Source organism: Leptonychotes weddellii, chromosome 1 (assembly GCF_054177405.1).
Source record: "Leptonychotes weddellii isolate Sample4059 chromosome 1, ASM5417740v2, whole genome shotgun sequence".
NCBI lineage: Eukaryota > Metazoa > Chordata > Mammalia > Carnivora > Phocidae > Leptonychotes > Leptonychotes weddellii.
This window is the reverse complement of record NC_138369.1, coordinates 45,215,750-45,231,193: the sequence shown is the minus strand read 5'-3', so window position 1 is coordinate 45,231,193 and position 15,444 is coordinate 45,215,750. Positions and strand designations below refer to the sequence as shown.

At 38.9% G+C, this 15,444-nt stretch overlaps 1 protein-coding gene across 1 annotated transcript in view; it reads right to left on the bottom strand.

The window, feature by feature from the left end:
* The window catches only part of VGLL4 (vestigial like family member 4), an 83,009-nt gene extending 69,330 nt beyond the window's left edge, over nt 1-13,679 (bottom strand). The window contains exon 1 of the mRNA XM_081822326.1: nt 13,013-13,679. Coding sequence (XP_081678452.1) covers nt 13,013-13,094 — 82 coding nt within the window. The 5' untranslated portion in view covers nt 13,095-13,679. The remainder of the gene's footprint in view (nt 1-13,012) is intronic.
* Nucleotides 13,680-15,444: the final 1,765 nt, after the last annotated feature.

Here is a 15,444-nt window from a genome sequence, read left to right as displayed (position 1 = left end):
GTGAAAGTGAATTTAAAAATTTTTGTTAAACATGCAATTGAGTCTTGTCATTTTCAAAGTACTCATTCTAGAATGACGTGAACCTACTTACTCCAAAGAAAACTGTCATTGATTAAAAGGTGTTTTCCAACTCCACTTGTGGAACTTGCTTTAGAATAACAGAAAAAAACTAGCTCATCATTTTACAGGCATACCTGCATAGAACTGTGCCTGGCAAAGAGTGCTCTACAAGTGTCTAATATATATGTAACATATAATATGTCATACTTACATGTACATATACATGTATATACAATGTATATACAATCACTAGCTACCATATAAAATAGTCACAAGAATGTACCTCAGACCTTGAAGGCAACTTCTAAAAAAAAACCAACAATGTTCTGAGAATGAGATCACCACAACGTTAGGTTAAATGTGTAATTTTCCGAGGTAATTATTTTGAAGACAAAATAATTTTGAACACCTTACTTATTCGGATGTTTAAGTTGTTACATTTGTTTGCTTTTAATGTCACACTCTATTTACATTAAAGATAATAAAATACAAGGTGATATAACCGCCAAATGAATATTACAGTCTATAAACCCTACAGAAATTCACAAGAGGGGGATATAAACATCGTCATACATGAAAGAGGACGAGGCATCTCATTAGGCATTGAGGATTTAAAAGGTTACACACAGTACAATTCCCACCTATAAAAAGTTTCAGATAAAGTTTCACAGAGGGAGGCTGAGCTACACCCTGAAGGGTATATAGAATTCACGTAGCTGGAAAGAAGCAGGAAGGGCATTCCAAATTGGGGGGAAATTAAAAGAACCTACCGGAGGGAATGGTAGGCAAACCAGAAGAGAAATCTAACTGGAGCTAGGAGAGCTTAATCCCTGAGCTTTATTTTAACAGGCCAGTGGTTGGATGAATCATTACCAAATACAAAATAAAGCAAAGCAACACTCCACTAAAGGAAAGTGTTCCCAAAAAAAAGAATCCTCTGTGCCACGTTGGTGTTTGTTCACATCCCTCAATCTGGCTGCCTGCTGGTTTCCATGGCTTGGGTTTACCCATGTGGAAAAACAACCCCTCCTTTGACAATACCAAAATCACTACCTCTGCCTGAAATTAGACAAGGAACACACAGATTCCAGCCTCTTAGACGATCAACCCATCAAAAGTAAAGAATACTTCTTTTTGCACAAAATACCAAACAGCAATGTCATAACAAGTATTCCAACAAGTAATGCATTTTAAGTTAACAATGAAAAACACTTTAATACTGTCCATAGACCTCCAGCATGGCTAAAATTTAGAAGACCAGCTATACTAAGTATTGGTGAGGATGTATAGTTCCTGGAACCCTTATACAACACTGGTAGGAGAATAAGATGGTACAACCACTTTGGAAAACAGATGAGGGTTTCTTAAAAAAAAAAAGTTAAAGATACCAATGACCCAGCAGTTCCACACATATGTATCCAAGACAAAGGAGCGCATTTGTCCACAAAAAGGCTTGTACGAAAATGTTCAGAGGTTGTACACAAAGTGAATGAACTTAAGAGTTACACTCCTAAAAATGGTTAAGATAATAAATTTTAGTGTATGTATATTTTACCACAAAAAATGTTTAGGGCAATTTTATTCATAATAGTTAAAAACTGGAAACAACACAACCTTAGGATAGATAGGCAGATTGTGACATACTCCTATAATTGACTACAGCACAGCAATACAAAAGAACAAACTATTGATCCACAGGACATGGATGAATCTCAAAAATACTATGTTGAGCACAAAAAGTTGGGATCAAATTATTCTATTTATATGAAGCTCAAGAATAGACAAAACTAATCTAGGACTATAGAAGTCAAAATAGTGGTTATCTATGGGGGATGTGTATGGCCTATCCAAGGAAGCATGAAGGAACACTCTGGGGTGATGGAAATGTTCTATATCTTGATCTGGGTTGTTCCTATAAAAGGTACAAACACAAGGGGAAAAACCATTATAAGCCATGCCCTGAAGATTTCACCATCATTAATTATGCCTCAATAAAAACAAAGGAAGAAAAACAAAAAACAGGTGGAACACCCCAGTAGTCCATTATCTATATGAAGCCCAAGGTTTGCATTTTATCTAGTCCTCCCCAAATACTCTTATCACAAAATAAGAGCTCACAATAAAAACTCCCCCTGGGGTGCTGTAGGATCTATTCTATTCAGGGCAATAACTTTAAAGGTCTGACCAGAGTAGTTTAAGAAGAACATACAACTGATTTCTTGAGCCTTCTTAAAACTCACTGATTTTTTTCTTTCTTTTCTTTTCTTCCTTCTTTTTTTTTTTTAAAGAGAAAGGGAGAGGGAGGGTGGGAAGGGGCAGAGGGAAAGGGAGAGAGAGAATCTCAAGCAGGCTCCACGCTTAGCATGATGCGGGGCTCGATCTCATGACCCTGAGATCATGACCTGAGCCAAAATCAAGAGTGGGATGCTTAACCAACTGAGCCACCTCGGTGCCCCAACATTCACTGATTTTTCTTTATTCTAAATATATTCCATTGTTCTTAGGACCCTTTTTTTAAAAAAAAAATCATTTGACCTTTTTAAAAAAAAAAGAAGAAAAAGGTGATAATACTACAATAAATATTAGTTCCCAATATAAAAGCCAGGTATAATGGAGTGAGGCAGTCTGACTCTCTGATCATAGTTTAAAAACCAAGTAAAAGATCTGACTTCTAATATTCTAAAGGAAATTTTCTAAAAGTTTCCTTGATATACTTTAAATCCTTTACAACACCATGAGGGAAATAAATCATCCACTCAAATCTCTACTTTGAAGCTTAAAAATAAAAGCAGTCACTTCTTAAGTATGGATACACCTATTCTAAACAGTAAATCAGCTAACAGATGTCAACCTGTTAATAACAACACTTCATAATCTGTAATTATCTTCTTTATTTATGTGCCGTCCACGGTCCATCTCCCCTGCGAGAATGTAGGCTCCAAAAATCCAGGGATATTGCTGTTTGTTTTGTTAACAGCTATATCCCCAGCACATAAACCAGTGCCTGGCACACAATAGGTATTAAGTATTTTCCCATAAACATTCAGTTATGTACCAGACCATCCAGAGTGCAGTAACTAGAAAACAAGAAGAGGGGCACTTAGGTATGACCAACTAGTCCACTTCCAGTGTCTCTCTACAGAAGCAGCCTTAAACAGTCCTCTCCCTTCCCCTCTGCTTTGCCAGCTGCCATTCCTTCCTCTAAGAAGGACCTTCCGAGAGCTAACAAACTCTCTTGTGTTACCAAATAACTGACTTTCCCTTTTAACAAAAAGACCCCGGAGGAGATCCAAACCTATGCAGACACCATGATGCTTGGTGCTAAGAACAGAGAGATGAAAGGCAAAGTCCTACCCCTCCCAGAGCTTACAGAAAGGCAGACAGAGGAGTACCTAACACAGCGAGATAAATTCCCTGACAAAAGCATGTGTGGCATGCCATGAAAATACAAACATAACACCTAACTCAGCTAAAAAGGCAGGGATGAGGAGGGTCACTTTCGAGAAGTCTCTACACTTGAGGGACTAACAGACGTCAACAGAAAGAGCAGGGGGTGCCGATTTCAGAGACAGGCAATGGTTCACTCAAAGGAAATACAGCTGACCCTTGAACAACATGGGTTTGAACTGCTCAGGTCCATTTGCATGCAGTTTTCTTCCAGTAAATATGGTACAGTACTGTAAATGTACTCCCTCTTCCTTACGATTTTTTTTATTAACATTTGCTTTTCTCTAGCTGACTTTATTGTAAGAATACAGTACATAATACACAGAACACACAAAATATACATGAATCACTCCTTTTGTTATATTTTCAGTAAGGCTTCCGGTCAACAGTAAGCTATTAGTAGTTAAGTTGTGGGGAAGTCAGAAGTTATACGCATGTTTTCAAGTGCATGGAGGGGGGGACAAACACCCCTATGTTGTCTGAGGGTCAACTGTAGCTTGATGTACCTGAGCTACAGGGCATGGGTGAAGGAATAATGAAAGATAGGGCTGGTAGAGTAAATAAGGGATGGCACTCTGGTAGTATTATGGATAAAGCCCTAGAAGGGAAAAAGAGTAGAGGCAGGGGTCAGTTGTGGGGTTATTTTAGGAATAAAGAAGAAAATTGATGGAGACCTAGCTAAGAGAAGAGTTTGTAGAACCTCTCCAACTTCTCATTCTGTTCTTTGTTCCCCGGTAACCATTCTTGCACAGAGCTTCACTTACTCTCAATCCCAAACTAGTATCACCAACAATGGCCTCTTGTCTGAGCTTTAGACCCATATATCCAATCCTGTAATATTTAGCTCTTCTTTGAAATTTCAAAGAACCTTCAAACTCAACATATCCAAAACTAAACTCATGATCTCATCCTAGAACCCAGTCCTCTCCCTGTGTTTCCCATCCCTGCAAATGGCAGCACCTTCCACTTACCTAAACATGCTAGAAACCTAGGAGGCATTCTCCATGTCTTCTATGTCTTCTCCCTCATCCCCTACTCCAGTCTCTCACCATGTCCTGTCAGTCTTCTCTCTCAATATTTCTTAGTTCATCTACTCCTCTCCTTTTCTATAACCACCACCACAATTTGGGTTACCACCATCTCTTGCCTAAACCATTGCAGCATGTTCACATTCTCTATTTCTACATTCTCTCCTTCTTCCCTTCCAACCTGTTCTCAAGCTGCAACCACTGTTTGTTTGTTTTGAATGTTTTTCAGCCTGTCTCACTCTTTCATACCCTCCTACCAACACCAGGAGCTCCATAAAGCCCCTGTCGATGTTGCTGACCATATGCTCACCAGCGCCTCATTCCCGATGGAGTGCATACTCAGAAAGTATTTGAGCCAAGGGATATAAGAAGTTTAAGATTTTGGAAGGAGTAGACACCAAATGGTACTAGGAGATTCAACTAGGTAAGGACGAAAAAGTGTCCACTGAACTTTCCGCTAGGAAATCAGTTAGTGGCTTCATCCAGAACAACTTCAAGTGGAGCTGTGGGAGCAGAAATGAGATGAAATGAGATGACAGTGGGTTGAGGACAGACTGGGCAGAAGGGAAGTAGAAACAAGTTGACCACATTCTTCCAAAAACTTGGATAGCAAAGAGAAGAGTCTAATAGCTGCATCAGGGGTGGGGTCAGGGGCGTGGGTAAGATTTAGGGATGAGTTTGGTTTTGTTTTAAAGTTGGGAAAGACTTGTGTGCATAAGCACATGATGAAGAGAAAGAACCAGGAGAGGAAGAAGGGGAAATCAGAAACAGATCACAGATAAGTCCCTGAGGCCAGAAGGGCTGGGATCCATGAGCACCAATAGAAGAATTAGCCTTTCACTGAGCCTAAGAGAAGGGGAAGAAGGATGGAGGTGGATTCAGAAGAGTCTGCAGGTGGAAAAGCAAGATGATGTGGTGGTTCTTCTATTTTCTCCTTAAAGGATACACAAGGATTCTTCCAGCTCGATAAGAAGGCCCTTTCCCACTCTGTGTTGGACAAAATATAGAACCAAGTACAGTGTGTATGTGTATTACATTTATTGCTGGACACCAAGAGCAATGTTTGATGTCTGCTGTTGCTTCTAGAACTCTTCTCCACCTCCTCCCTACCAACATCAGCCATCTTTTACCGGTATAAAGCCTCTCAGAGAAAAAGGGCTCCCATCGTGGTCTCCAGAAACTAGTGGTAATTGTTCCCAATTTTGAATTCAGTAGAGCAGTGCTAGAAAACTTTTTATAGGTTTTATCCCGAGAATGACTACTATTTTCCATCTCTTTTGCCCTCTGCTCAATAGAACTTAGAGCCTGGTACAGTTGCTATTGCATATTCCTTTAAGAAAGCTACTCAAAGCCCTCTCATGGGTGATTTTAAGCACTGGCAAAGAGGTCATAACTTTTCAGCAGGGAAATAAAACTAGAGTTCTCTGTGGGGTCAGCCAACAGTTTATCAGTTGCTCATCAGAAAAAAATAATCATTTAGAAGGACACACATAGTAAGAATGGGAGAAAATGGGTACCGGAAAGAGCTGCTGACATTAAAATAAAATTTTAAATTAATCCCTTGCCACTCTAATAGTTCTGCCACATAATGGAAGACGTTTTTGTTTTCAAAGGGGGAAAAATGTCCAGAAATTTGCACTCATCACTCCCTCAATTGTTATCAGGGAAGAAGCATAGGCTCACTCTGTCCAGCGGGATTTGGGGTAGTGTAAACAATTTTGCTAAATTGCTTGGCAGAATGCATCTGCAACAAATCATTAAATTCTGCAATTTACTCTATTAAAATAGAATCATTAGCCAAGAACAATTAACAGGCAGCTATTTTCATGCAAAACAGATATAAAATAAAAATCAAGAGCAATACATATGGATGATTATTTTTCATTCATAATTTTAGATGGTGCATAATGCAGCCTATTGTTTCAAATCTTTGTTGCCCTCAGACAGCTAACTCTCTACAATGTAGAGTATTGTTTGAATACTGGAACAACTTAAGCTTTTTCTGTGTATCTAAAAGTCCCTGGATTAACATCCAAAGAAATCTGGCACTGTAACAAAGTTGACTTGTAACAAGTCTCAGCCTTTAAGCAAATTGCTTATTAATGCAGAACGAAAGTCGTTGTTCAGATCCTAATTAAGCTATGTATCTCCTCAAGCGTCCCCCACTTTGCACTCTCCAAAACTGCAGAATTTCTCAGACATACAATTTCCCATTACGACATGGATGGTAGAAGGCTTTTAACAGGTGAGGAAGACTGTGAACAAAAACACTGGCTGAAAAAAAAGTTTGGACCAAAGCATCACCAGCTATGTTTAGTAGACAGTGAGCAGCAAGTGAATGAGAAGGATGCTTGGGGTATTCACATATATTCCACAGCCAAGATTCCCCACACTTGAAGATAAGCTGGCTTCCTATGGAAAAGACAAGGACATCTCCACTATAAAAAACCTCAAGCAAGACACAAAAGAGGACACAGAAAATAATTTCAATTATATAGGGCTCAAAAAAAAAAAAAAAGAAAGAAAGAAAGAAAAAGAAAAAACAGACAAAACTAAGTTAATTTGTTTAGAATTGCACATAGAGGTAGTAAAGAAAAGACATGTTATAATTGTGATGACCTCTTGTGGCAAGGAGGAATGGGACAAGGAGAGAATAACTTGAAGGAGGCAATTTATTATTTCCTGACCTCATGGTGATTATAAGGTTGTTCATTTTCAAACCACACATACGTTTTATGCATGTTTATGTGCTTATGACATACTTCATAATAAAAAATGTTGAGAGAGAGAGGGATGACCCAAGACTTAATACATTCCAGCAGAGTACACGCATTCCATATAAGTTTAGGAGAATTCATACTGGGTGGGAAAAGGACAGGACTGAGTTTTCTGTGATCACTTGCTAAATATATTTCAGTTTGTTATGTTTACAGACTTCTTCGTAAACAAACAAGTTATTAAGAGTTCAGAAAGATTGTATAAATTAGCAACAAATTAAAGGTAACTTTAAGAATAGATTTTCTACTTTATTTAGGGTAAATAAACCTTTCAACTAGTAGTAATTCACACTGTTAGGATTTAAACACATTCTGTATATAATACCCTGAAATTGTAACAATCTATAGTATTCTTTTAAAAAAGAAAAAAAGTGTAGAAAAGAAGGCAAGATAACAAAGCAAACTGATGGAAATAATTCCTTAGAACTTAGCAGAACATGTAACATTTAGGAAGGCAAAGAGAGAACAAATGGAGAAAGTAAAATCATTCTCAGACCCTGCTTTTAAGAATAAGTGTCCATTGTTAAGGTTTCTTTGGGGGGGTGGGGACGGGGGGGGGGGGCTGATATATGAGTTCGTTAAGAAATAAAAGAGGGATTGGGCGCCTGGCTGGCTCAGTGGAGCATGCGACTCTTGATCTCAGGGTTGTTGAGTTCAAGCCCCACCTTGGGTGCAGAGATTACTTAAAAATAAAATCATGAGGGAGAGGGACTATTTTGTAGGACAAACTGATGTTGGTGAGCCAGGCTAGAGAATATTTCCAATGAGCTCAATATGCATTACCGAGATACCACTAAATATAAACAGTCATTGAATAAATGTTCGGATACGGAGATAAAACAGATACAGCTAGAAACAATCCTTGGTTAGACTGGTTTTATATATTTGTATACATGCAGAAGTGCTAAGTCTGGATCTAATTTCTTCAGACAAAACCAAGTTTTCTGCAACATCCTCACAATTGAGCAGAACAAGACTATATTGAGAGGTTTTGAATCTTCTCACATGCCGCGGGGGAATTTTTTGTATCTTATGGAGTGTTTAAAAAAATCTTTACAGCAAAAAATCCCAACACTCTAGGAATAGAAGGCCATGCAGACAATATGGAAGGGAAGGAGGAAGGAAGGAAGAGAAATCTGCCTTCCATAACAAAGCCATGTGTAGACTCCAAGAGATAAACAGCCAAGTAAAATAATCCTTCCAGAGGAGGGCGGAGAAACAAGGGTGGGGAGCTGGAAGGAAGGAGGATATAATCACACCTTCCCTTCACAAACTGTAATTAGAAGAAATACAAACTGGCCAGATCTCTTGCAGGAGATCTCTTGGGCTCACCTGGGCATGTTTTACTAATCAAGCTCCTCTCAGCCTCGCCCCCCACTCCCCTCCCCTTCACCTCTCTCTCCTGTCCCTCTCCTCCCTCTCTCCTCACTCCTGACCCTCTCCTGCAAATAAAATGCTAAAGTATAATGAATTTCCACAGCAAAATAGTTGCAGATGTTCTACTTCAGAATACACCCCTGGATCAAGAGCTGGTCACTTGATACGCAGGACTGGGGAACAGAGGCGGGTTCAAATGGCTCTGCTCTGTGGCCTTTTCACCTTAGTAGTACCCAATGCTCTAAGTTTCCTGATGCCTCTGAACTCATTAGACAAAGAACACTAAACTGCTGCTGGTTAGACTGGCAGAAAACAAAAGAAATCCGTCACCCAACCTTGCTCGGAACTCTGGCAGAGTCTCACTCAACAACTCATGTGCATTTTCCTTTCAATTCCAGAAAATTAATTTAAGTGTAGCCTGTGATGAAATAAGTGATAATTATGTTCTAAAACAATGAGCAGCTCAAAATGTGGGGAACTTAGACTACTCTCCTCTTAAGCTTTCAGATGATCACAATATGCAATTTATTCTTAACTTTCTCCCAATATAAATCGCACTATTAAATTAAAAGGGGAGAATTCTTCTACCAAATTACACACTAATGGCTCTTAACCCATAATTAAAGTATCTCTAACAGCAGCTTAAAGCCACGGCCAGCCATGAGCACATTTATTAGGACCTATGTTTTCAGCACCACGTAATTATGTAAATATAACCATCAGCCATCTTGAGAAAAATCAATGGTCTAACCAGTTCTCTGCTCCCTTGGGAAAACACTCTTTGTGAACTGGCATTACACAGGGCCTCCTCCTCTGCACAATCAGAAAAAAAGTAAAGCAAACCTAAGTGCCAGAGCAGCAAGGCGAACAAATTCCAACAAGGCTGGTCACCTAGAGTTCTCATTACTCTCCTTCCTGACATCACAACAGCCTGGGAACCTAGACCAGCAACTGGCTTCAGAGCAATGAGGACTCCAGGACAGGCTCACTGTGCACTGTAATCTAAGATGTCACCCCCGTGCTGGGAGCTGGGAGGGTCCCCAAGACCGAGCACAGTCCCTATCATCGAGGAGCTAATAATTAAGGAGACAAGACATAAAATGATTGTGGAGGGGCAGTAATGCTACAGAAAAATCAGAGACTAATCAAAACCACTGAGTCCTCATGACAACTCATTTCTGCTACAAACTTTCTGAATAAACTTGAACAATTTACTTCTCTGGGCCTCGGTTTCCTTGGCAAAAAAAATGCCTAAGCTATATTTAAGACCCTGTACAGCTCTTCAATAATTAGATAATTAGAGAATAGAAGATACATATAGTGAAGTACTAAATTATACAGTAGTGACTACACTGCCATTGGAGAGATTTCATGGGGTTTTTTTGAGTTAGCCACTTCCTGGGAGCCAAATCAGGCACCATGGCAGGACTCAAGGATACAGTGGTGACCGAGACAGAATGCCCTGCCTTCATGAGGCTTTCAGTCTACTAGTATTCTCAGGAGTTCACAGGGAAAAAATGAGGGCTTTTCATGGAGACAGAGGCAAAACTGGGGTTCAAGTGTACCCAGTAGGGTCATGAATGATTAGCTGGTTAACTATTGAGGGCTGTGGTAATAAACCATAAGGTTTTTGAAAAGACTCATTAACACAAGCAGAGTTCTGCTAATTTGCTCATTACCAATAAAGGTAATTGGTTTCCAGAAATTAGCCAAACTGAGATTCTTTCTGCCCTTTGCCAATCTTCTCCTTCTCCTACCCAATGGGTCCTACCCCAAACCTATTTGCAGTTAATTTTTTCTTTTATTTTCTTTTTCAATTATGCTTACAGACTATTATGGTGAAAGTCAGGTGCCAGAGAGCAGTCACCAAGCAGAGTCCGTATCTGAGCCATTTAGAGTCGCTCTAAATGTAGGACTTTAGGAAGGCCTTGCATGCTACAAGATAATTGGCTAAAAAAAGATCTATTTGTGTATATGTTGCCACAGAGGCTGAGAATGACAGTGCGGACACATGGTTTATTTTGCAGAGTAGAGCTGTGAACTATACAACTAGGGAATACGGTATAACTAACCTGCAGAAAAAAAATAACCATCAACATCTTAATTGTTAAAACGAAAATTTCAGAAAAATAAATTGTCCCTTAACCTTAAGAGATGTAAAACCTGCCTGTGCCCTAAGTGAAATCAAATGCTACTTACCAACTGTACATTCCATTTTCCAAATAACTTCCCTGGAATGCTGGTGAGCTGCTACGTTTAATATGAATACTTCCAAAGTATTGGGGATTTAAAGGAACAGTAATGGTTCCAACTTTTCTTACCAAAAAAAAAATTCCCAGCTGAGATTTATGCCCATCCTCAAAACACCCTTTTGAGTTCAGAGCAGATGTGTGCAGTGTTTATACTAAGAAAACCAACAGGGCATAAACAACCCACTAAAAACACCACTCAAGTTTTTGCTGTGCTTTTCTTCATTTCCTGTGTATTTATTTTGGTGTTAAAATAACGTTAACTTTCGTAGTAAGGAAAATAGCAGCAGATGTTTAAACCAAACAGACTACAGCAAATCATCCTACATATGTACTCAACTTTCAAAATCAAAGTTTCTTCCTCCCAAATAAAGGGGGAGACTGCAAGTAGACTACTCTCGAGTATATTACAGACTACAGAACAACAAATCGACCTGAGCTTTCATAAGCTTTTCCTCACCACCCCCAACCGGAGACATAAAAAATTAATGTGGTATCAGTTTCCTTGCAATCCGTCTATTCCTCTCTTAGGCTGATCATTACGTTTTTGTTTTGTTTTGAAAATACCATACTACGCAATGACAAAGACAAGCCAACATATAACTCCTTAAAAGTTTGTGATTTCTTGATCACTGAAAAAAAGAAAAGTTTTTAAAAACTGCAGTATGTTAATTTCACAAGAAACAAGCCCAGTCACTTGCTGCTTCCACCATCCTGAAGAAGTCTGCCTTTTAAATGAGTGACTTCAGAAGCAAGATGATACTTAAAGCAGCAGATTCAAAGAAAGCCATCCACCATAATTCTCATTAGTGGGAACAAGCAGGAGTTAAACATATATATACACACCTTTTAAAAAGAAAATCTTAAGTATGATATCCTTATCCAGACAAATAAAAAACAGTATGAATGAGATTTTATTTTGCTTGAAGGGGAAAGGGTAAGTTTTCAATTGATTAGGCAACAGGCCTGAAATTTTACATGAAAAAGTAAGTTTCTTCAATGTTTTCTTTTTCAAGAGAAATGTTCAGTTCACTATTAAGAGAAAACATGGAAACTGCTCCTACTGAATCAGAAAGGAGATGTCTCCTCCTCGATTTGTATGTGGTTACAACAAAAAACACTCCTCCTGCCAAGCTGAATTCCCCCGGAGATGCCTCTCCGGCCACTCAAACCCAGGCCATTACCACTTTTTCAAATCGCACGTAGATATGTTCCAACAGATTAAGAAATCGCTTTTTCTCTTCTTACTACTAACAGAGACAGTTTGAAACGGTACAAGGCAGTGGGGAAACACCTCATGGTGTAGCAGAAGGTAATGAACAATAAGAATTCAGAGTAGATTTTTCTTTCTTTCATTCTTTCTTTCAATCTAGCTTTCTGGTTGGTGTGTTGTGCAATCACTTCCACAAGGGACCGGAGTGTGGAGGGAACATCCTTCAATGTCAGAACTCTCTCAGAGCTGTACAGGAAATGGGAAATCAGACAAAGACCCAGCCTGTGCTTTGTGACATGGGTGCCCTTCCAGTCCCCCAAACTGAACAGAAAAATTCTTCATTGTTTGGGACAATCGCTCCTGAAGACAAAAACACTGTAACTTTCTGTTCCCCTCTACATGAAAATCCCAAGCACTGATTGGAATACAACACGAATATTGTAGATAGTGCATGTTTAAAATAAGTATCAAAGCGGGGGCGGGGAGGGAATAAAAAAAACACAACACGTTTAACTTTTCCTGGTCCTAGAAGTTCTTCCTCTAAAGAGAACACCAACAGAAATAAAAAATAATCATATTATCAAGAGTTAAAAATTTGAAGAGTTAATATGTTGCAAGCAAAAAGGAAACTTCTAACAGTTTATATTTCACTGCCTTCCCTCCCCCCACTGTAACCCTGAAGGCTAAGATACAAACAACAAACTTTGTATTGAAAATAGTATATAATAAACCCTCGCCTTTCAGAGCACCCTGAAATCCCAAGAAAGAGAACAAAATACACAGAAGGCATTCAGAACCCTAAAGGAGGAGTGGCCTTGACAAAAAGCAAGAGAAGAGCAATTTCTAGAATGGAACCTCTACCTTCATAGCACAGAATGCCGATATTGTTGTTCATCTTGTCCAAGTACTGGTAGTTCAACAGGTCCATCTTCATAAATAGCATTTATTGGGCTCGCACAGAAAACCAGCTCTTTGCTTTCGCCCCAAAAGAGTACGTTTCAAAAATCAATTATTACTGAGTAGCTCCTGGCTCGTCTCAAACTTCACAAAGACCGTGAGGCCCAGCCTCAGATGATCAAAACAAAGTATGTAAAAGTAAAAAAAAAAAAAAAAAGAAAGAAAGAAAGACAAAAAGAAAAAGAAAAAGAAAAACCACGCACAAAAAATCAAACTCACACAAAAACCCTTCAAGGGTTTATTTGTAGACGGTATACGTTTTGTATCCTCAATCGAGCACTTAAAAACCGTTTCAGAAGTCTTTACAAGTCTTTCTTCGAAATAAAGGAGTGAAAAAGCAAAACACGAAGCACATTTCCTAGGACAAAGCCACGCTCGCTTTCCTCACAGCCCGCTGCAAGTTAACTGCGCTGACATGCTGGCTATGCTTGGTATGACTCGTATGTAAACGAGCTTCCTCTTCCCAGCGGGAGGGAGCGCGGAGCATGCTCACTGAATCCCTGGGGCTCTTCAAATGTCAGGGATATTTTCTGCACAAGATCAGTCTCTAAATGTATTAAGTGTTTGAAAGAAAGAGAAAGAGGAGGTGGAGAGTCTGTGCAGAGGGGCTGGGGCAGAGCTGCTCTGGACAAGAAACAGCCCTGCCACTGCAGAACCGTAGGAGGAGAAAGAAAACTCAGGAAGTTTCTTTTTCAGGAGCGGAGTAAAAAGTAAAAAAAAATCCATCATGGAAGTAAACTTCCATAGAATTTAACTTTGGTGTGTCTTCGCTGTCGGGGTTCAGAAACCCACACTATTTTTTGCTGTGGTACCTACACCACACATCTATGTAAGGTTTCTTTTTTCTTTCTTTTAAAAAATTGTTTTATAATGTCCATTTATACTTGAACTGTGTCTTTCAAATTTTGATGGTAATGTTACATATAACTTCTCTCATAATCCTCAGGACAAACTCACATGAACAGGGCAGAGATGGTATCATCTTTTTACAGTAGAGGAAACGGAGACTCAGAGGCATTAAATGGCCCAGGACCCCAAAATAGTCGGTAGAACTAGTTTTAGGGTATTTTTTTTCCCCTAACAACTTTCCCAAAAAAACAAGGAGGGAAAGAGAGAAAACAGAAAGAGAGGTTTAAGCAAGTTAAGACTGGTATATCCAAAACCAAACGCCTATTCGAAATGATGGGGTATGCGGGAGAATAAAATTATTTTCATTTTGCATGTATGAAAGCTGTTCCATCTATGTATTAGTGGCTAGTAGGATGCTGTTATGCTGTTCCTATCCTGTTCCTTTAAGAGCTTTAAACTTCATATCTCGTGTGAGATATGAAGATATAAACTTCGTATCTCTGTGCTAGATACCTCCAGTATCTAGCACAAGTAGGCACCCAAAAGCTGTTTACTGAATGAGTAAATCACTGAATGTTCAGAGCGTTTACCACATGAAGAGCACACTAGCAAAGAGGAGGGGGAAATCATTTTATCTTTGCAGGCTGTAGCTAGCTTTTGGAACCATAAATAGACTAATAATAATTCACCACAGGAAGTGTTTGTATATTGATATTATTGTATGCTATTTGGAGATTTAGAAAATATTAAGGAGTGTCATAGTGTAGACCAAGACCTGAAATTTTAATACTCTAAAGTAAGAGTTAAATAAATAATTTCAAGGGATTAGATTTTTAAAATCCAGCAACAGCTGCACTTTGGATATTGGACGTTCACGGCAAGTTGTTCTGATCATATCTTATTAGGAGATTAATACAACACCTAATATTACTGCCATCACTGGATAGCAGCAGGTGAAGCAGACAACAGAAAAATCAAGATTTCACAAGCTTTAATTTATAAGGGTATTTATTAACACTAGTTTACGTATTCTAGATACTGAATAAGCTATACTGAAAGGTATATATACCATCAACTATAATTAAAATAATGGTATTTGGCAGGGAGGATCAGGAGAAACTCTAATAGCATCTATGATACACTAGATTATTGCCTTTCAAACAATCTTAATATCTTTAAGCACCACATTCAAATTCAAATGATAGTTTTAGAGTACAATTACTGTGCTGTTCTTTGACATAAGGTCTCAATCAGAAAACATGGTGAGTCATTAGCATGTCCCCTATGGGAGAAAGTTGGCTGCACATTAGAATCAATGTGGACTTTTAAAAAATCCTGATGCTCACAATTCCAGACTTCAAGCTCTATTACAAAGCTGTCATCATCAAGACAGTATGGTACTGGCACAAAAACAGACACATCGATCAATGGAACAGAATAGAGAGCCCAGAAATGGACCCTCAACTCTGTGGTCAACTAATCTTCGA